Here is a 23,871-nt window from a genome sequence, read left to right on the forward strand (position 1 = left end):
TCTTATTCTTGCCAAATGTTTAATTCTTCTTTTTTAATTGATTGTTCTGTTTAATTATTTTAAATATACTTTCTCCATTAAATGTGAATTGTGATAGTTTTTGTAATAAAATATGAGAAACAAAACTGTGTATTAATGCTTATTTCCTGCGATATTGTTTAATTATGTCATAATCATGGTCTGTTTGTTTTTTTAAGGCTATGAACTATTCAAACCCTTCACTTCTAAACCCTTCTTCATAATCATGATTATTTGTAATATGAAGAAATCCACACAACCCACTTCATTGTTAGAACAATGATTTGTAGTTAGTGAATTTAAAATTAAAACATAATAATAAAAACATTTTAAAAAACCTTACTCCAATATTAGGGCACTAGATGTATGCGTGTAATCAGCAGTGAAATGATGCCTTATGAAATCATTATGAGGGCTTCAGAGTAAACGAAGGCTTCAGCCCATTCAAATTGTTCTGTGTTCCACACTATTCAATAGGCTGGATGTTTCAGTGCTTCATATGAAGCAAACAAGTGCTTCAATGCTTCATTGGGGCTTCAGGTGATTCTCAGTGGTTTACAATTCAGATCCTTCAGTGTCTCATTGAAGCTTCCCCTAATTAAAAAGAACACTTTTTAATGATTCATATGAAGCAAACAAGTACTTTGGTAACTTATTCATGTTTCAAATTGGCGTCGTTTAGATTATTGTTTCTTATGAAGCAAACAAATCAATTAATGAATGCATCATGAGGTCAGCATCATTGAACTAGTCACCTACATACCTTATGCAGGACATATATGTGTGTGTGTGTGTGTGTTTAAGGATCTCAAACCAATCATAACTGCTAACTTTAGTACTCAAAACAAGCAAAAAGAAACAACACATAAAAATGATTGTTTATTAAGACTCACAAAAGTAAGAATATAATCATGGTACCAGCATTAACACATGACGCTTCATTGACACAGGTAGTGACCCTCCTCCATACAGAGAGAGAGACAAAGATTCATATCATTCACAGAAAAAAACTTCATTTTGTGCTAGCTAGTTATACTGATCCTAGAAGGATAAAAATGCCAGTTTCGTTCTCTGAACTAAATTACTGTTGCAAGCATGGTAAACACAGTACAATAATTAAAGTAAAATAATGTAAGAATTATTTTCACTTTAAACTTCATTAAAACACAATAAACATTTCAGTGTTACTGGGAAAGCATCCTTAAACAATGTTGTTAAAATGATTCTGAAACCCATTTAAATCAGTGAAGTTATTACTATCTGTTACGTTTCAATCTGATACTTATTAGTAAATCTAAAACCCTGAGATTGTTACACAAGTTAATATTACACCCTCGTGAAGGTTTGTTTTTCAATTCACTTTTAAAATAAGGAAATTAGGAATTTCTAGTCACTTAAACATTCAATGTTTCATGGTAACAATTCATTTAATGGGTTGAAGTCATGGCACCTCCTATCCACCAGGTGTCGCACTTCTTTGTATCCTGGCTTCCAGACAGACTTTCTTAATTAACAGATAAGATTCAACTCTGTTTGTTTAGACCACACTGGCAGGCAATCTAAACTGAAACCAATTTAAATATTTACGACCCTCTGTTATTAATATCCAGTCCTTTGAAGCAGATCTCAAATTATTTATTTATTTCTTAGCAGACGCTCTTATCCAGGGCGACTTACAATCATAAGCAAATACATTTCAAGTGTTACAATACAAGTAATACAATAAGAGCAAGAAATATAATAACTTTTGTTCAAGCAAAGTACAAGTGTGACAAACCACAATTCAATAATACAGCAGATAATAGTGATAGTTACATCAGGATATGATTAAATAGTGATAGTTACATCAGGATATGATTAAATACAAAGTACTAATGTTATGGGAGAAGGTTGGGGGAAGACACACTTAATTAACATCACAGCATCTTAAGCCTCATAGTTTAAGATTTGAAATGTGATTTTATAAAGTACATTCAATTACAACTATGAATTTCTCCCACACCGTATACGTTGAATATACAGACTTCTCAGGGGTTGGAGGCACTCGGCTTCACCTCGTATCACACAACGCTCCGAGGCATCTGTAAATTCGACGGATTGCAAACTAAGAATGTACTTTATAATGTAACGGCTTCAGAGCACTGTGTTTAATATTGATAAATCTGTATCATCTGTAGACATTCACCAGAGTTCTCACAGTTTTTATATTAAGCTGCTGTTTAAAAAGACTGGAATTTCTGAGTGCGGGTGAATGAATACACACTCACATTCTGACTAAACTTTCACAACTTGCATTTGTGTCTTTTAAGAGAACAGGAAGTAGTAAAACTCTTCCCACAGTGCGTACAGTGATAAGGTTTCTCTCCTGTGTGGAATCGCTGGTGTTTCTTCAAATGGCCTGACTGACTAAAACTTTTCCCACAGTCAGCACAGACATGTGGTTTCTCTCCTGTGTGGATTCGCTGGTGTCTTTTCAAAGCATCTGACCAGCTGAAGCTCTTCCCACAGTCAGCACAGACATATGGTTTCTCTCCAGTGTGAATTCGCTGGTGAAGTTTCAGGTGTTGTAAGTGACTGAAACTCTTCCCACAGTCAGCACAGACATGTGGTTTCTCTCCAGTGTGGATTCGCTGGTGAAGTTTCAGGTTTTGTAAATGTCTGAAACTCTTCCCACAGTCAGCACAGACATGTGGTTTCTCTCCAGTGTGAATTTGCCGGTGATCTTTCAAAGTTCCTGACTGACTGAAACTCTTCCCACAGTCAACACAGAGATATGGTTTCTCTCCTGTGTGGATTCGCTGGTGCCTTTTCAATGCGTCTGACCAGCTGAAGCTCTTCCCACAATCAGCACAGACATATCGTTTCTCTCCTGTGTGAACTCGCTTGTGATATTTCAGGCTTTGTGAACATCTGAAACTCTTCCCACAGTCAGCACAGACATGTTGCTTCTCTCCAGTGTGGATTCGCTGGTGATATTTCAGGCTTTGTGAACATCTGAAACTCCTCCCACAGTCAGCACAGCCATGTTGCTTCTCTCCAGTGTGGATTCCCTGGTGATATTTCAGGGTTTGTAAACATCTGAAACTCTTCCCACAGTCAGCACAGACATGTTGCTTCTCACCAGTGTGGATTCGGTGGTGATATTTCAGGCTTTGTGAACATCTGAAATTCCTCCCACAGTCAGCACAATCATATGGTTTCTCTCCAGTGTGGATTCGCTGGTGACGTTTCAGGTTGTGTAACTGACTGAAACTCTTCCCACAGTCACCACAGACATATGGTTTCACACCAGTGTGGATGCGCTGGTGGATTTTTAAGTTGCTTGACTGACTAAAACTCTTCCCACAGTCAGCACAGACATGTTGTTTCTCTCCTGTGTGAATTCGCTGGTGAAGTTTCAGACTTTGTAACTGTCTGAAACTCTTTCCACATTCTGTACAGGACAGAGAGTCCGGCAAGCTGCTTGTTTCAACACGGACAGGGTCTAGTTCAGGAAGCTCCTCTTTAATGTGGACTGATTCTATTACAGGACTCTCTTCTTTAATATGGACTGATTCTAGGACAGGATTGTCCTCTTTAATATGGACTGATTCTAGTACAGGACTGTCCTGTTTAATATGGACTGATTCTAGTGCAGGACTCCCCTCTTTAATATGGACTGATTCTAGTACAGGACTCTCCTCTTTAATATGGACTGATTCTAGTGCAGGACTCTCCTCTTTAATATGGACTGATTCTAGTGCAGGACTCTCCTCTTTAATATGGACTGATTCTAGTGCAGGACTCTCCTGTTTAATATGGACTGATTCTAGTGCAGGACTCTCCTCTTTAATATGGACTGATTCTAGTGCAGGACTCTCCTCTTTAATATGGACAGGCTCCATCATTGAATCTTCTCTTTCACAAGGATAATCCAGTTTTGTCTTCTGAACAAATTCCTAAAGATAATATAAAATGCAATCAGTTACAATAATTTTGTTAAATTCTATGAACTTGCCTTACCAACTCCAGACTGCATTCATTACCATGATCACAAATGTGCTGTACTGAGTGAGATGAAGGAGATTTTCTATAAAGGAAGGAGAGACGGACCAAAATCACAGAAACAAAGACAGTTCTAAACAGAGAAATATTCAAACATGTATAAAAATCACCCACACGTTTAACCACTCAGTAAACCACACATCTTTTCAAAATGGCTGCTCTAGTGCGCTGGGGTTCGAGAGCTGTTCTCTAAATCACTGAAGGAAGAGCAATTTAAAAAAAAACATAAGTGATCTGGCATTTCTGTTTCGTACCACATCATGAATTGTTATCGCTGTGTTTCCTGTTTGACAATAACCCTTAAACTAGCAGTGCACATGTAAAACGCTGTCAGGATGTTAACAATGAAAAGAAAACTAACAGGTACATTATTTAAACAGTTGTAGCAACACGTGGGGCCGCGAGACGATAGATTCTTCTGAACCAGCAGCTGAGCGGAGGTCATTAATGCTGACAATCTCATTCATTTATAAAGGAGGGCGATGCTGCAATCGAACCTGCTTCCAGACGGTTTAGAAAATCCAGTGTGGTCTCTTGAGAAGAGTCACACTGTGTGTAAGAGGCTTGAATCAAGCATTCAGGGAACACAACCAATCTGAGAGTCCATTTGAAATGACAGCATCAGATCAGTCAGCACATGAAGGTAGGATAACTCCATATGCACAGCCTGCGCGAGAAACACAAAATCATTCAGAACTATGTGGAGCATGTGAGCGCGCTGGCAAAGGGTTACCTGTGCATCCCAGAGAGCAGACTCTGCTGACAGAGCGTTCTCCACTGCTGGAGATGTGGGGACAGCACAGAGAAGTGCACTCAAACCAGGACATGGAGACCGCTTGGTGTGCATCCCAGAGAGCAGACTCTGCTGACAGAGTGTTCTCCACTGCTGGAGATGTGGGGACAGCACAGAGAAGTGCACTCAAACCAGGACATTGAGACCGCTTAGTGTGCATCCCAGAGAGCAGACTCTGCTGACAGAGTGTTCTCCACTGCTGGAGATGTGGGGACAGCACAGAGAAGTGCACTCAAACCAGGACATGGAGACCGCTTAGTGTGCATCCCAGAGAGCAGACTCTGCTGACAGAGTGTTCTCCACTGCTGGAGATGTAGGGACAGCACAGAGAAGTGCACTCAAACCAGGACATGGAGACCGCTTAGTGTTCCTCAAGAGAAAAAAAAACTACTTACCTGATTGCAGTAAAAGATAACTGCTATTCACTACATGCAGCTCTCAGATTGTGCTAATGAAAATATGACAATGTGTTTGCTGCGGTGTATTTAACGTTGAAGTTAGCAGAACGAACTCGCTGCAATTTAAACTTGTTTTTAATGAAAGATAAACGGTGCCATGTAATTATAAGAGCTGTGTGTGTTACATACTGTCAGCTCAGGATTTCTCTAACACTGAGCATGGGAGCTGCAGCACGCTGTCAGATCAGGACTCCACTAACACTGAGCATGGGAGCTGCAGCATGCTGTCAGATCAGGACTCCACTCACACTGAGCATGGGAGCTGCAGCATGCTGTCAGATCAGGACTCCACTAACACTGAGCAGGGGAGCTGCAGCATGCTGTCAGATCAGGACTCCACTAACACTGAGCATGGGAGCTGCAGCATGCTGTCAGATCAGGACTTCACTAACACTGAGCATGGGAGCTGCAGCATGCTGTCAGATCAGGACTTCACTAACACTGAGCATGGGAGCTGCAGCATGCTGTTTCCATATTACAACTGGACTCAATTCAATACACAACACCTGCAGAATACCTCAAATAGAAACATGCTGAGTTCATTTCAGTCATCAGCTCCATAGGTTAACAATTCAGCAGAAAGAGGCAACAAACAAGTGAGTACAGACATGAAGTAACTGTTTTAGTATCACTTTAGAGTCTGAGAAAGTTGCTGTATTTTAAGCAGTTGAATATGATAGCAACCAACTTGCTCCTGAAGGGGCTCCAGCAACTGGATTTGGCGGAGGAGCCACTGGCTTCAAAGAGTAAATAGACCTGATTTGGAATTTTCATTTAAATAAATCAATTTTGAAGAATAAACAGGAAACAAAAACAAAACAGGTTGTGAAGCTTATTTGACCAAAAGTGCTTTACCAGTGTTATTGCAAACACGTGCACAAGCAAACGAGACAATTGTGTGATTTTTATAACCTAGAAGCATCAGCTGCATGTAACCTGATTCATGGATGTTTTCTCCATAAACAACCATCCCTTGTCCAAGACACACAGTGTTATAAACAAGTCAACTTGTTTTCATGTAGGCAAACTTAGTTTTAACCGTTACATTTTCAAGCATTGTATAACCCTTAACCTGTGAAAGCACGTTGGTGATGACGTCATCACGCAGCTTCACCGAGCGCTTTTAAGCGGTACTGTAGCTGGGATACCTATTCAGTACAAACAGGACGTGCTTCAATTCAACCCAAATAAGTCACAATAATACACAGCGCTCCCCCTCCTTTCCAGGGTCCGAGCTTCACTACAGTACAGAGCTGAGAAATAACATGAAAACTGACAGAGCAACTTATTCAACAAATCCATACTTCAAATAAAAACTAGTGGGAAATGCTTTCCTAGAGCAGGACTGAGGCGTGCACTGACAGTGCGAGTCATAAACACACAGGCAGCGTTTCTCTCTGTATGTTTCTAATGCATGGCTGGTATTTGCACAGCGCGTACATTAGCCTCGCACAGAAGCGCATCGGTTCAGTGTTCAGGACTGTCGAGTCTGCAGCGGAGCGGAGCGCAGCCTCACACCGGAAACAACAAGGACGGCTTGTTTGTTTACGTGCAGCGGCGGCGCGCGCGAACGCGAACGCTCCCGCGCAGCGCGGAGGGCTCGAGCGGTTACGCGTTTTTAAAAATGTTTAAATGTTTGATATTAATTGAACAGAATTGATTTTTAAGTTTTGTTGTTTTTTTAGTTTTTCGAGGAGCAGTGCGGCGCGGAAATGTCCCCGGACTCCCCTCTAAGTGGGCCTGTGTGTGTGTGAGATACAATTATTACTTTCGTACACGGAAAAAAATGACCCTCTTAAAATATTTTCACATGAAGCAAATTGTTTTCAGCAAAACTAATCAACTGTCTGTACCGGTTAACAAATGGAATACAATGAATTTATATTTAAAATCTTACTCGTTAATTCAGCCTCTCCAGCCTCCTCTCTCTCCTTCAGGGAAAAATATCGTGAGAGACCGAAGCGAAAACAAAACCCGCCCCCTCTCTCGCCTGCCATTGGCTGCGCGGTCATTCTGGAACGAGGAGTCCTCCACTGATTGGACGCGCTGGGGCTCTGCTAACCAATAGGGGATCAGCTCTGTGGCAGTTTACCGTATAATCAAGAAAACCGGCGCATATTTATACTCTGATACCGTTGATGCATGAAAAAAATTAGATTAATTTATGTATTTAAAAAAAGCACACAGATAATAGTTGTGTTAATTATATCAAAAATGAATAAAAGTTACTAGCTGATTTGTCAGTTAATAAAATGACAAGGAAATGTTGGTTAATTTATAGAATAGCCAGTTCATTAATAAAGTTATTATTATTATTATTATTATTATTATTATTATTATTGAAGTTACAAATGGCTAATAATACCTTGTATCACTATCAAGTATAATACAAACACATGAGTTAATACACCATTTAAATTATTACATTAACTTTTCAGATACCGTTTGGTGATTGATCTCTCTCCCATTTAAATGAATGACAAACCTCCCCCTGCTATTCTCACGTCTCCCAGTAGATGGCGCCAGGCCTCCACGCAAGTATTGGCTGCAGGAAAACGACACAGCGCCGGTGTAACAAATCTGTGTGCAGTTTCACAGTCAATACGATTGCATGGGTGCATGTTTAATACATTCTTCCACTAGACTTCAGTTTAACAGTATTTTTGTTTGAGTCTAATCAATCGTGGGAAACCACTGAATCTACAATTGGATAAGAGCTTCTACAGAAACTACAATATTATTCCTGAGTGAATGTTTGCTACATTCTACCAGAGTTCAGCTTTCTGTGCAGAACTAGTTCATCAGAAACTAGATTGATGACTTTCCAGTTAGTTTACATTCCCCATTCTAGTTCCAGGCAGGCAGAACATTGCTTAAATTACTGGCTTTATTGTATTCTAAACTCTTTTCAGAATGTAGTAAACTAACACAGACACCAAGAAGAAGGGATTATATTGTAGCGTCAAGAACAGGATTGCGTGTATGGCAGGTGTTCCTAATGTTTTGGCCAGCTCTTTTGCACAGTGCTGTATTGTGTGTATTTGCATGCTGTGTGTATGGCAGGTGTTCCTAATGTTTTGGCCAGCTCTTTTGCACAGTGCTGTATTGTGTGTATTTGCATGCTGTGTGTGTATGAAGTTAATCTGAACACAATTAACACACAGCTTACTAATCATACTAATAGAAACCCTTCTTACTGATTAAAACAGCTTGTTATTTTCATTCGAATGCAGTTCAGGATGTGTTTTAAAGCTAGTTCAAAAAGACATTTTAAAAGATAAATCAGTGATATTATTGCTATAAAATGTATAATCCAGGTCTGGCAATGGAATTTTAAACAAGCGATGGGATTGGTCGAGCAAGGCTCCAGCTGTCCGTATATTGGATGGAGCCTCATCACAAATTAGAAATCACTGAATTTACAGGACCGCTAGCCATCTTGTTGACAGATACAGAGGTGCAGTATCTATAAAACTGAGTGACCAACTATCAGCAAAAACAACCCCAACAGTAGAGAGTAGACAAGCAGCTTCGGATGAAGAGCAATGTAATGAACTGGAAGATAGCAAAATGGAAAATATAACAAACAGATAAAAATCTTAAGAAAATGCTGAGGGATTTCTATGGAAATATAAGAAATGTCGAAGGAGAAGAATATCAAATCTCAAGCTTCACTGATGTGGAATAAACTGCTATCTAAATGAAAACGAAACTGGAGAATCTGTCAATATACACACTAACCCTGACTTCATCGCTTTAAGTAATGTCTTTTTAGTGGTTTGTAAACTTACAAAAAAACAGAAAAAGCCACGTCTGCACATTCTCCACTCCTCTCCGACACACACCTTTAAAAACGAATGAAATCCGAGACGGTATTAAATATTTTTTTCTCCCGTCCCTCCGTTCTGATGAAACAACATCTGAGAGAAAAAAAAAATTCAGTGCCGCCTCAACACCGCCTCCTGGTGGATCTTTTCAATATCAATGTAAATTCAATACATACCAAAAATAAATATTTACTTATTTTTACATGTTTCAATTAGATACATTTACTCAGCTTTACTTAGTGTATAGTTCAAAGTTATAAGTAGGGCTACTTTTTGGTCTCTTTATAAATGCAATATGGCCCTTCAGGGTGGCTGTTGTAATGCATATTTATGAAGATATAATATTTATCATTAATACCTCAATATCCTAGGTTATAAAAATATGCTTTTCTTTTTCAATATCAATAAAGCTTGACCGGTCAAATAACTTAGTCACCAAACTAACAGTAAAAGTATGCATATTAGATAGATAGATAGATAGATAGATAGATAGATGGATGGATCTCTCCCCCCCCTTTCGCTATATTGCTGGTATAAAAACATATTAGTTAATATTAATGTATTTTAATATACAGGACGACACCTCCATTATGTGATTAATATAAAAGTAGTGTTTTACTCCTTTACAAATTTCATATTTGTTATAAAATTATATTTACAATTCATCGATTTTTTAAATATCAAAAGAATTATGAACAAAATAGAAAATAAATATGAGGCTAAGTTATAAAAATATGCCTCCAGTTTCAATATAAAGAGGTTAACCAGTCAAATTACTAAGTCACAATAAACTAACCTTAAAAGTGCAATATATACGTTTACGGATCTCATATCAATCATAAATACTTACTTTAGTACTCATAACAAACTCAACACATGAAAATGATTACATTTATTAAGGCTCGCAAAAGTAAGAAGGATATAGACGTTATATATCACGGTACCAGAATTATAAGTACACAAGCAGGAATAAAACATTGAAACACATATTTTCATGAGCACGCTGTCCTCCGTGTGTTTCTGTACACGCACACGCAGGACTCACGCACATTACACACAGTGACGGGGTGAAGCAGCGTCTGTTGTGTGGGTTCAAATGAAGACGCCATTTTTGTTTCAACAAGATCAGTTCGGAAGCAGCTTCAATTGCATTTAGTATTAAATTGTAATCTAGAGTAACTTCAGAACTTGTAGATAAACTCAATCAATGTTTAAACGGTTCAGACGTTCACATTGTTTTCAAATGCACACAATAGCACCAGTTCAGTTAAAGTCTTATCTTCTTTCAATTGTTCAGAGTAGAATTGTTTTTATTTTTGTCACAAAGTGTTACTCTGTATTAAATGTTTTTACTCGTGGTTTGCATGTAGACTTTTCTACACAAACACAGTATTTTACTTAATCTTAATGTCTTTCAAATGTAGTACTTATTCTGGAGATGAGGTTCTTGTTGAAAAACAAAGGATGTAGCGGTGAGGAGTCTTCTTCAGGATGAAGATACGTACGATGCTTGAATGGGTCCCCATTGCAAGCGAAGGCTCAATGGTTACTTCATGGCGAGATGAGTCTGAATCCAAGAGGACGAGTTCATGCATGTTTTGATTTAAATATGGCGCCCAAAGAGAAGTTTACTTTGGTGATCCAATCACTTCCGGGTAAAACAGGTAGCTAATCCCTGACCGAAATCAGTCCTTTCATTGGCTTACAGTTTGAATGACGCTTCCTTTTACACAAGCAATGTGTGTCATTAACACAGGGAGCGACCCTCCTCCATGGAGAGAGAGAGAGAGAGAGAGAGAGAGAGAGAGAGAGAGAGAGAGAGAGAGAGAGAGAGAGAGAGAGAGAGAGAGAGAGAGAGAGAGATAACAGGATTCGTAACATTTATAGAACAAAACTTCATTTTGTGACAGCTAGTTAAATTGATCATATAAGGATAAAAATGTTAAACATGTTATACAATAATTAAAGTAAAATAATGTAAGAATTACTTTCAATTTAAACTTCATTAAAACACAATAAACATTTCAATATATTGGGAAACCACAATATTTGTTATTAAAATGATTCTAAAACCCATTTAAATCAGGTATGTTATTACTTATTTGTTACGTTTCAATCTGATAGTTTCAGTAAATCTAAAACCCAGAGATTGATATTACACCCTCGTAAAAGTTTGTTTATCAATTCACTTTCAAAATAAGGAAATTAGGAATTTCTATTCACTTAAACATTCCATGTTTCATGGTAACAATTCATATAATGGGTAACGTCGTGGCACCTCGTATCCACCAGGTGTCGCACTTCTTAACCCTTTATAGGCATCTCCAGCCTCGCCCCACCCTTTCGTTCGCTATAACTTTCACCTATGTAAGAAATACATAATAATAATAATAATAGTCGTACATACCGATCAATCATCTCCTGATCACTCGTTTTATCACCAAACACCTCAATAATGTGATCCAAGTCATTATTTTATTACTATAACATCTCAAAAAAGCTCTGTAAATGTCCGTGTTCTCTGTGCGGGGACTCACTATCAACCAACTTGTTTACTTATGACCGCCCCGTTATCTGATACCAGGGCCATGTATGACTAATCATCAGATACGCCTTTTTTTTTCGACTTGTCTCGGCTCTTGTCGTTCCCACTCGGCCATTGAATGGTTTTCTCGGCTTTTTCCGGAGAAAATACGACTAGAAACCCGTTTTTTGCGTTTCTATAATGATGTCGGACCAGAAAGGGTTAATTAACATCACAGCATCTTAAGCCTCACAGTTTAAGATTTGAAATGTCATTTTACAAAGACCATTCAATTACAACTATGAATTTCTCCCACACAGTATATGTTGAATTGTGGCAAAGTGCCCCGCCCCTGTGTGCATTTGTGTGATCTGTGTTGTATGTTGCGTGCGTGTGTGTGTTAATGTTGGTGTATAGATTGGTACACGGGATATAAACGGGTCTGTTTCACGTATATTTAAAGTGTAGATTTGTATTTAGGCACGAGGAGAGCACAAATCACTTCACGTGCTGGTTAAATGTAATATGTGAGCACGGGGTTGCACAGAATTAATTCACGTGCTGGGATTCAAGTGAATGATTAATTAGTAATTGAATCCCAGCACAACAGTATATATAGATGCACATTTTCACTCAGTCGTGGTTAGGTGTTCGGTGAGTGGAGAACGGGAGAGAGAGGAGAACGTAAAAGCAAAGCAAAGTAATAATAATAAGAAGTGTTTTCACTCACCGTGTTTGTGTGTCTGTCCGTGCACCGTTTGTTTAGTGTTAGTCGTTTTGTATGTCTGTTTATTTTGGCGCAAGTGCCGTGTCCTGTTTTTGTGTTCCAACCTTTTATTTTCTGTTCTGTTGATTAAATGCTGAGCGAAAGCATTCGCTCAGCTGCACCAAACCACAAATCTCTGTCTGTTTATTTCCGGTCTCTGGTCTGACACCACCCACTCCGGCCGTCTTTGTGACATGAATATACAGACTTCTCAGGGGTTGGAGGCACTCGGCTTTGCCTCGTATCACACAACACTGCGAGGCGTCTGTATATTCAATGGATTGCAAACTAACAATGTACTTTATAATGTAACAGCTTCAGATAACTGTTTAATATCAATAAATCTGTATCATCTGTAAACATTCACCATACTAAGAATGTACTTTATAATGTAAAGGCTTCAGAGCAGTGTTTAATATTGAGGGATCTGCGTCGTCTGTAGACATTCACCAGAGTTCTCAGTTTTTATATTAAGCTGCTGTTTAAAAAGACTGGAATTTCTGAGTGTGGATGAATGAACACACACTCACATTCTGACTAAATTTTCACAACGTGCATTTGTGTCTTTTAAGAGAACTGGAAGCATTAAAAGACTTCCCACAGGGAGAGCAGTGATAAGGATTCTCTCCTGTGTGGAATAGCTGGTGCATTGTCAAGCTGTACATCCATCTGAAACTCTTTCCACAATCATTACAGTGATGTGGTTTCTCTCCTGTGTGGATTCGCCGGTGAAGTTTCAGGGTTTGTAACATCCTGAAACTCTTCCCACAATCAGCACAGACATGTTGTTTCTCTCCAGTGTGGATTCGTTGGTGCATTTTTAAGTTGCTTGACTGTCTGAAACTCTTCCCACAGTCATTACAGCGATGTGGCTTCTCTCCTGTGTGAATTAACTGGTGGGTTTTAAGATATGCTAACTGACTGAAACTCTTCCCACATCTACTACATGGATGCCGTTTCTCTCCTGTGTGAATTCTCTGGTGAATTTTCAGGTTTTGTAAATCTCTGTAACTCTTCCCACACTCAGCACAGACATATGGTTTCTCTCCTGTGTGGGTTCGCTGGTGTCTTTTCAATATGCTTAACTGATTGAAACTCTTCCCACAGTCAGCACAGACATGTGGTTTCTCTCCTGTGTGGATTCGCTGGTGAAGTTTCAGGGTGTGTAACTGAGTAAAACTTTTACCACACTCAGCACAGACATATGGTTTCTCTCCTCTGTGGGTTCGCCTGTGTTTTGTCAAATACCCTGACTGATTGAAACTCTTCCCACAGTCAGTACAGATATATGGTTTGTCTCCTGTGTGGATTCGCTGGTGTCTTTGCAATGTGCTTGACCCACTGAAACTCTTCCCACAGTCAGCACAGACATATTGATTCTCTCCAGTGTGGATTCGCTGGTGTCTTTTCAATGTGCTTGAATGATTGAAACTTTTACCACACTCAGCACAAACATATGGTTTCTCTCCAATGTGAATTCGCTGGTGTTTTGTCAAATAGCCTGACTGATTGAAACTCTTCCCACAGTCAGCACAGACATATGGTTTCTCTCCTGTGTGGATTCGCTGGTGTCTTTTCAAAGCGCTTGACTGACTGAAACTCTTCCCACAGTCAGCACAGACATGTGGTTTCTCTCCAGTGTGGATTTGTTGGTGAAGTTTCAGGTTTTGTGAGTGTATGAAACTCTTCCCACAGTCAGCACAGACATATGGCTTCTCTCCAGTGTGGATTCGCTGGTGTATCTGAAATCTCCTTGACAGTCTGAAACTCTTCCCACAGTCATTACAGTGATGTGGCTTCTCTCCTGTGTGGATTTTCTGGTGTCTTTTCAAAGCGCTTGACAGACTGAACCTCTTCCCACAGTCAACACAGCTAAGAGAGCCCTGCAAGCTGTTTAAGGGGTTATAATTGAGAATAACCTTTTTAATATAGACTGATTCTAGTACATGACTTTCCTCTTTAATATGGACTGATTCTAGTTCAGGACTCTCCTCTTTAATATGGACTGATTCTAGTTCAGGACTCTCCTCTTTAATATGAACTGATTCTAGCACAAGACACTCCTCTTTAATATGGACTGATTTTAGTGCAGGACTCTCCTCTTTAATATGGACTGATTCTAGTACAGGACTCTCCTCTTTAATATGGACTGATTCTAGTGCAGGACTCTCCTCTTTGATATGGACTGATTCTAGTACAGGGCTCTCCTCTTTAATATGGACTGATTCTAGTGCAGGACTCTCCTCTTTAATATGAACTGATTCTAGTGCAGGACTCTCCTCTTTAATATGGACTGATTCTAGTACAGTACTCTCCTCTTTAATATGGACTGATTCTAGTACAGGACTCTCCTGTTTAACATGGACAGTCTCCATCATTGAATCTTCTCTTTCACAAGGATAATCCAGTTTTCTCTTCTGAACAAATTCCTAAAGAAAATATAAAATTCAATCTGTTACAATGTCTTTGTTAAATTCTATGAACTTGCCTTATCAACTCCAGACTCCATTCATTACCATGTTCACAAATGTGCTGCACTGAGTGAGATGAAGGAGATTTTCTATAACAAGGAGGAAGGAGAGATGGACCAAAATCACAGAAACAAAGACAGTTCTAAACAGAGAAATATTCAAACATGTATAAAAAGCACCCACACATGTAACCCCTCTCAGCAATGAGCTACTGCTACCACTACTACTACTAATAATAATAATAATAGTAATAATACACCTGTCAGTGACATCTACGTCCCATCACCATATACAATAATAATAATAATAATAATAATAATAATAATAATAATAATAATAATAATAATAATAATAATAATCCTGTAAAGCTTAATGAAGCATTGTAAAGCACAGAGCGGTCTGGTAAAGCATAATGAAGCATTGAAAAGCACAGAGAGGTCTGGTAAAGCATAGGGAAGCATTGTAAAGCACAGAGAGGTCTGGTAAAACATAGGGAAGCATTGTAAAACACAGAGAGGTGTGGTAAAGCATAGGGAGGCATTGTAAAGCACAGAGAGGTCTGGTAAAGCATAGGGAAGCTTTGTAAAGCACAGAGAGGTCTGGTAAATGATAGGGAAGCATTGTAAAGCACAGAGAGGTCTGGTAAAGCATAGGGAAACATTGTAAAGCACAGAGAGGTCTGGTAAAGCATAGGGAGGCATTGTAAAGCACAGAGAGGTCTGGTAAAGCATAGGGAGGCATTGTAAAGCACAGAGAGGTCTGGTAAAGCATAGGGAAGCATTGTAAAGCACAGAGAGGTCTGGTAAAGCATAGGGAAGCATTGTAAAGCACAGAGAGGTCTGGTAAAGCATAGGGAAGCATTGTAAAGCACAGAGAGGTCTGGTAAAGCATAGGGAAGCATTGTAAAGCACAGAGAGGTCTGGTAAAGAATATTACATAACAAAAGATGATCACTCAATCTCAACTCTCCTGTAGGTATACCTATCGTAAGTATAGCCAATATCCTAAGCCTTGCATATAAAAAAAACACAGTTTACTGCAGCATATATCTTTAGACAAAATATAAGAGTCGGCTAGTTTAACGAGTACAAGATAACTGATCAATATTCCCTCTCGTTCAGGCCAGACAGGAGTTTGTAGACGTGGCAGTCGGGTTCGAGAGCTCACTGTATGGTACCCCGTTTCAGTTTATATATCAGGGGCGTGTAATTCAGATCCCCCGATGCCCGCCCGGGACAACAAGTTTTGCCATCATTCTTTTCCCGTTGGACAAATACTCTTTATTTATTTTTCCTGTGTTTGTTCTGCTGCTAGAAAAACACTCTGGTAGATCTCTAGAGAGCCACGCAAGTTTCTGAAAACCCTGACTTGCAGAAGTCTTGCACATACATACAAACATTTAGAACGTGTGTACCTCCCATCCTCTAACTTCTGATTGGCTAGCTGTGGAAAAGGATGATCTTTCATTTAGCAGGAAATGGCTAAGCTTTTAAACTTCTTCGTGAACTTAAGGTATTATTTACGCCTTTTGTAAATTAGCAAATCAGTCGCACTGCTTTCTTAATACATGAACCTGACATTTAAATGCATCAATCTAGTAAAGTTACTAAAAAAAACATAGTCACTAAGCATTAGGTTATTAGAAAGAGGGGGGCAGCAGTGTGGAGTAGTGGTTAGGGCTCTGGACTCTTGACCGGAGGGTCGTTGGTTCAATCCCAGGTGGGGGACAGTGCTGCTGTACCCTTGAGCAAGGTACTTTACCTAGATTGCTCCAGTAAAAACCCAACTGTATAAATGGGGAATTGTATGTAAAAATAATGTGTAAAAAATAATGTAATTGTATGTAAAAAAAATAATGTGATATCTTGTAACAATTGTAAGTCTGCTAAGATTTGTGGTCAAGTGTGTACTTGTTGGGATCCTAAGTTTACTGTTTTATTTCAAGACAAACTTGAAACTTTTTTCTTTCTTTTTCTTGTAAACGTAGTCTGCCATTTACCATATTTTTTTAGATTTTAATGCTACTTTGGAATAAATAAATAAATAATGCTTTTGTACGTGATTTGAACAGAATCGATATTAGTTGCTTATTGTACCTTCACAATCCATTGATTGTGAAACTATTAAAACATGAAGACTGACAAGTATGTTTATAATGCTAGAAATAAAATGCTTATACATGAGATCATCTGTACAGCATCTTTTTAAAATAAAATACAGGCTGTCACTCTCATGGCAACGTGTTTATGTATTAATGAATGAATGTGTTTTTCACTGCATGGAAAGAATGTTGCCCTACCTAAAAATGTCTTCTGCCGTGACTTAGAAGACCGATCTGAAACCCGGCATATACAATGAATTCAGGAAACGATATTTGCATTGCACAATTAATTAATATGGGACAGACTAAAACGAATGACAAAACCCAGTGTCCACTGACTATAATGGGGAATGAAATGCCCATTGACTATAATGGGGAATGAAATGTCTATTGACTATAATGGGGAATGAAATGCCCATTGACTATAATGGGGAAATGAAATTCCCATTGACTATAATGGGGAATGAAATGCCCATTGACTATAATGGGGAATGAAATGCCCATTGACTATAATGGGGAATGAAATGCCTATTGACTATAATGGGGAATGGAATGCCCATTGACTATAATGGGGAATGAAATGCCCATTGACTATAATGGGGAATGAAATGCCCATTGACTATAATGGGGAAATGAAATTCCCATTGACTATAATGGGGAATGAAATGCCCATTGACTATAATGGGGAATGAAATGCCCATTGACTATAATGGGGAAATGAAATTCCCATTGACTATAATGGGGAATGAAATGCCCATTGACTATAATGGGGAAATGAAATGCCCATTGACTATAATGGAGAATGAAATGCCCATTGACTATAATGGGGAATGAAATGCCCATTGACTATAATGGAGAATGAAATACCCACTGACTAGAAGATTGACAGCCTATATCCCAAACAGGAATCTTCAAATCCCGAATATTGTTTCTTGAAAATAAACCCATGTACAAAATAAAAGTGGAATTTTATTTTATTTATTTATTTCTTAGCAGACGCCCTTATCCAGGGCGACTTACAATTGTTACAAGATATCACATTATTTTTACATACAATTCCCCATTTATACAGTTGGGTTTTTACTGGAGCAATCTAGGTAAAGTACCTTGCTCAAGGGTACAGCAGCAGTGTCCCCTACTAGGGATTGAACCCACGACCCTCCGGTCAAGAGTCCAGAGCCCTGACCACTACTCCACACTGCATGACATGGAATGACAGGCTGGGAATATCACATGCATGTTTTTTGTAAAAAGATAATTTATAGGGTAATTCTGTGTCAAATGAAATATAATGTCACCCACACATCTCAGATTTGTTATTAGCTTTTAAAAGCACTGTGGGTGTTTTTTCACTTCATCGGCTGACCCACCCCTTTTATTTGTTTTTATTTGGGTGTGTACCTGTTAAACTAGGAACCTGGGTGATTTCGTCTGGTTTCACGGACCGTGATTACCACTAATCGTGGACTACCTAACGTCAATACAGGTAAACCGGTACAGAGTACTAAAAAATGCATGGAGTAAATTAATGCATAATGATCTTACTACTAAAATTAATCTTCACGCTGCTAATGTCTTACAATGTTGTGCTTATTATTATTACTATTATTATTATTATTATTATTATTATTATTATTATTATTATTATTATTAATATTATTATTATTATTATTATTTTAAGTATAAGTTATAATTGTGTATTACTTTAATTTATACTGTAAGTATAACTATGTTACCATTAATAAAATGTTCGCTGCAGGTGGTCCTTGAGTCTGGTGGACTCCATTTAGACTCTTCTTCATGCTGCCGATGAAAGCAGAAAGCCACTTTTCCCTTCTATCTGGACTTAAACGCCTCTTCGGGCGTTCAAAAAATGACAGCCGCTTGTCTTTCATGTCGACGTGGTTGTGGAATCCAACAACCACACAACTCCTCGACACTGTGTTAAAAATATATGTGCTAGCAACTCTTCAATCGATAAAGGAAACCGCGTCTGTTTTGGTTTGTTTTCAGAGGCTCCGAGGTTGCTGTGCAGTTACTGGCTGCGTTCACGAGACGCAGACTTTGCTAAGTTAAAAGTCCGCGCAGCTTCTCAAGAGGTACTGCGCTGGAGCAGCCGCGGATCAAAACAATAGACGAGCGCTGGCTGACAAAGAAGCGTGTAGGAAACCAGATACAATCCTCACTCCATGTGCTACTGCCACCGAGTCAGGGGGTGTGAATCACCTTCCAGTCAGGTCATTAATTATCTTATGAATGATTTGTAATACAAAATGATTTGACTCTTTTTCCACACAGTTATTATACTTTTCAAATATTCAGATATTTATTCTAAAGGTTTAAACATGTAAAATAATGCTAAACGGTTGAAATGAACCTGAACCCGCGGTGTTATTTTCAGCAGGTGTAATTGGTTATTGATGAAAGGCTCTCAGGGACAGGGAATAACCTACTTTGAATTAAGGAGAATAAACCAGCTTTAATAGCAGGTAGCTGAAGTGAGATATGTGATCATATGTGCAAGTATTTGAACTATTTGTGTCCCAGATCAAAATACAGTACTGTCTAACAACTGTCTAATTTAAACATGTATATGATCTCTTTATAGCAGGGACTGTTTATACTATACATTTTCTAATCATGCTGTAAATTATGAAGCTGGTGGAGCACAAAGGGATCTTCGATTGCATCCACTTCTGTGATTAGAATTTCTCTCAACACCACCTCCGTTTTGGTTCTGCTCAGAACTGTTGTTCATCTACCAAAGCTGTCCACGCTGCGTCTGCGCAGACCGTGACGTCACGCGCAAACTCCCGTCTGCAATCTAGCTGGCAAAAAAGTGTCGTGAACGCGCTCACTATGTGCGTGCGCGCCAAGTTGCCCGGATGTCCGCGCAAACCTGCAGGCACGCACGCACGCGCTGCTGTTACGCGGCTCACGCAGACAACAGCGCGAGAAAACAACACGCGATTTGAGAAGATGTTCAAACACTGTAGAGTCTGAAGCGGAGCGGAGCGCAACCTGACCCTGGAAATAACATGAGGCGGTGATGCGGGGGAACTGTCCCGAGCAGCGCCGAGGGCTGGAGCGGTTACTTGTTTTTAAAAATGTCAAAATGTTCCGAATTAATAGACCAGAAATGTGGGCCTGGGCCTGTGTGTGTATGTAGATATACAATTGTTATTTTCGACCACTTTCTTAAAATAGTTTTACATGAAACACGTTGTTTTCAATACAACTAATCAAAGCTAAGCGTACCGGTTAACAAATGGAATCAAATTAATTCATATTTAAAAACTTACTCGTTAATTCAGTCACTCCAGCCTCCTCTCTCTCCTTCAGGGAAAAATATTGTGAGGGACCGAAGCGAAAACAAACCCGCCCCCTCTCTCGCCTGCCATTGGCTGTGGGGTCACTCTGAACCGAGGAATCCTCCGGTGATTGGCTCTCGTAACCAATGAGGGATCAGCTCTGTGGCAGTTTACCGTATAATCAAGACAACAGGCGCATTTTATACTCGGGTACCGTTCAGTTTATTATTATTATTATTATTATTATTATTATTAATATGTGGTGATGTATATGAAAATAGGAGATTATCGTTGTATTGATTATATAGAAAATTGATAAAAGTTACCAGCTGATCTGTCAGTTTATAAAATGGCAAGGAAATGCCGGTTCATTTGTAAAGTTACAAATTGCTAATAATACCTTTTATAACTTATGTATAACACACACACACACACACACACACACACACACACACGAGTTACTACACTCATTTCAACTGGATACCGTTTGGAGATTTAATAATCTCTCTCCCATTGAAATGAATAACACACCTCTCCCTGCTATTCTCACATGTCCCAGTAGATGGCGCCAGGCCTCCACGCAAGTACTGGCTGCAGGAAAACGACACAGCGCCGGTGTAACAAATCTGTGTGCAGTTATACAGTAAATGTGTGCATGTTTATGGAGCTATAATATTTATCATTAATACTTCAATATCCTAGGCCACCCCCTGCTATGTTAAAAATATACAAACATATTAGTTAATATTAATGTCTTATTAGACAGGACGAGACCTCCATTACGTGATTCATATTTAAATATAAAAATAGGATTTTAGTCCTTCACAAATTTCATACTTCTTATAAATTATATTTAAAATCCAATTATTCGATTTTTGAAATGTATCAAGAAATATGAACAAAATAGAAAATAAATACAGACAGTTATAAAAATATGCTTTTTAGTTTCAATATCGAGAGGTTAACCAGTCAAATAACTAAGTCAATAAACTAACATTAAAAGTATATATATATATATATATATATATATATATATATATATATATAGTGTTTATTTAGCAGACACCTTTATCCAAGGCGACTTATAGAGACTAGGGCGTGTGAACTATGCATCAGCTACAGAGTCACTTACAACTACGTCTCACCCGAAAGACGGAGCACAAGGAGGTTAAGTGACTTGCTCAGGGTCACACAATGAGTCAGTGGCTGAGGTGGGATTTGAACCGGGGACCTCCTGGTTATAAGCCCGTTTCTTTAACCACACACACGTGTCTCAGGATCCCAGATCAATCATAAATGCTTACTGTAGTACTCATAATAGGCAAAAAGAAACTCAACCCATAAAAATGATTACATTTATTAAGACTCACAAAAGTAATAAGAATATAAAAGTTATAATACAGAAGTTAGAAATCAAGGTATCAGAATTATAAGTATAGCAGGAATAAAACATTGAAACACATATTTTCATGAGCACGCTGTCTTCAGTGTGTTTCCGTACACGCAGGATTCACGCACATTACACACAGTGACGGGGAGAAGCAGCGTCTGTTGTGTGGGTTCGAATGAAGACGCCATTTTTGTTTCAACAAGTTCAGTTCGGAAGCAGTTTCAATTGCATTTAGTATGAAGCTGTAATCTAGAGTTACTTCAGAACTTGTAGATCAACTCAATCAATGTTTAATCTCACAAAGTGTTATTCTGTATTCAATGTTTTTACTTGTGGTTTGCATGTAGACTTTTCTACACAAACATAGTATTTTACTGAATCTTAATGTCTTTCAAATGTAGTACTTATTCTGGAGATGTGGTTCTTGTTGAAAAACAAAGGGTGTAGCGGTGAGGAGTCTTCTTCAGGATGAAGATATGTACGATGCTTGAATGGGTCCCCATTGCAAGCGAAGGCTCAATGGTTACTTCATGGCAAAATGAGTCTGAATCCAAGAGAACGAGTTCATGCATGTTTTGATTTAAATATAGAGCCCAAAGAGGAGTATACTTTGGAGATCCAATCACTTCCGGGTAAAACAGGAAGCTAATCCCTGACCGAAATCAGTCCTTTCATTGGCCTACAAAGTTTGAATGAACACAGGGAGCAACCCTCCTCCATGGAGAGAGAGAGAGAGAGAACAGGATTCGTAACATTTATAGAACAAAACTTCATTTTGTGACAGCTAGTTAAATTGATCATAGAAGGATACTAATGTTAAACATGTTATACAATAAGTAAAGTAAAATAATGTAAGAATTACTTTCAATTTAAACTTCATTAAAACACAATAAACATTTTAATATATTAGGAAACCACAACATTTGTTATTAAAATGATTCAGAAACCCATTTAAATCAGGTATGTTATTACTTATTTGTTACGTTTCAATCTGATAGTTTCAGTAAATCTAAAACCCTGAGATTGTTCCACAAGTTAATATTACACCCTCGTGAAGGCCTGTTTATCAATTAACTTTTAGAATGAGATAATTAGGAATTTCTATTCACTTAAACATTCCATGTTTCACCGTAACAATCCATATAATGGGTAAAGTCATGGCACCTCGTATCCACCAGGTGTCGCACTTCTTAACCCTTTATAGCAAGAAAGTTGTATCCTAGCTTTCAGACAGACTTTCTTAATTAACAGATAAGAATCAGCTCTCTTTGTTTAGACCAGACTGGCAGGTAATCTGAACTGAAACCAATTTAAATCTTTACGACCCTCTGTTACTAATATCCAGTCCTTTGAAGCAGATCTTGAATGTTATGGGAGAAGGTTGGGGGAAGACACACTTAATTAACATCACAGCATCTTAAGCCTCACAGTTTAAGATTTGAAATGTCATTTTACAAAGACAATTCAATTACAACTATGAATTTCTCCCACACCATATACCTTGAATATACAGACTTCTCAGGGGTTGGAGGCACTCGACTTCACCTCGTATCACACAACGCTCCGAGACGTCTGTATATTCGACGAATTGCAAACTAGGAATGAACTTTATAATGTAACGGCTTCAGATAACTGTTTAATATCAATAAATCTGTATCATCTGTAAACATTCACCATACTAAGAATGTACTTTATAATGTAAAGGCTTCAGAGCAGTGTTTAATATTGAGGGATCTGTATCATCTGTAGACATTCACCAGAGTTCTCACAGTTTTTATATTAAGCTTCTGTTTAAAAAGACTGGAATTTCTGAGTGTGGATGAATGAACACACACTCACATTCTGCCTAAATTTTAACAACGTGCATTTGTGTCTTTTAAGAGAACTGGAAGCATTAAAAGACTTCCTACAGCGAGAGCAGTGATAAGGATTCTCTCCTGTGTGGAATAGCTGGTGCATTGTCAAGCTGTACATCCATCTGAAACTCTTCCCACAATCATTACAGTGATGAGGTTTCTCTCCTGTGTGGATTTGCCAGTGAAGTTTCATGGTTTGTAACATCCTGAAACTCTTCCCACAATCAGCACAGACATGTTGTTTCTCTCCAGTGTGGATTCGTTGGTGCATTTTTAAGTTGCTTGACTGTCTGAAACTCTTCCCACAGTCAT

The 23,871-nt window shown here is 38.6% G+C and overlaps 2 protein-coding genes across 2 annotated transcripts; both read right to left on the bottom strand.

Moving 5' to 3' along the window:
• Nucleotides 1-890: 890 nt before the first annotated feature.
• LOC131724927 (zinc finger protein 883-like) lies at nucleotides 891-7,253 on the bottom strand. Its single transcript, XM_059018003.1, has 2 exons — nucleotides 7,211-7,253; nucleotides 891-3,956 (listed from the first exon to the last, which is right to left on the bottom strand). The coding sequence occupies exon 2, from the start codon at nucleotides 3,903-3,905 to the stop codon at nucleotides 2,301-2,303; it is 1,605 nt and encodes a 534-aa protein (XP_058873986.1). The 5' UTR covers nucleotides 3,906-3,956; nucleotides 7,211-7,253; the 3' UTR covers nucleotides 891-2,300.
• Nucleotides 7,254-10,017: 2,764 nt separating this feature from the next.
• On the bottom strand, nucleotides 10,018-20,423 carry LOC117968967 (zinc finger protein 345-like). Its single transcript, XM_059017982.1, has 2 exons — nucleotides 20,305-20,423; nucleotides 10,018-14,859 (listed from the first exon to the last, which is right to left on the bottom strand). The coding sequence occupies exon 2, from the start codon at nucleotides 14,806-14,808 to the stop codon at nucleotides 12,976-12,978; it is 1,833 nt and encodes a 610-aa protein (XP_058873965.1). The 5' UTR covers nucleotides 14,809-14,859; nucleotides 20,305-20,423; the 3' UTR covers nucleotides 10,018-12,975.
• Between the last annotated feature and the right edge of the window lie 3,448 nt (nucleotides 20,424-23,871).

This window comes from Acipenser ruthenus, chromosome 58 (assembly GCF_902713425.1).
Source record: "Acipenser ruthenus chromosome 58, fAciRut3.2 maternal haplotype, whole genome shotgun sequence".
NCBI lineage: Eukaryota > Metazoa > Chordata > Actinopteri > Acipenseriformes > Acipenseridae > Acipenser > Acipenser ruthenus.

Bases quoted from the DNA above. Each gene is read 5' to 3' on its own strand.
- LOC117968967 (XM_059017982.1), bottom strand. From the start codon at position 14,808: ATGATGGAGACTGTCCATGTTAAACAGGAGAGTCCTGTACTAGAATCA.
- LOC131724927 (XM_059018003.1), bottom strand. From the start codon at position 3,905: ATGATGGAGCCTGTCCATATTAAAGAGGAGAGTCCTGCACTAGAATCA.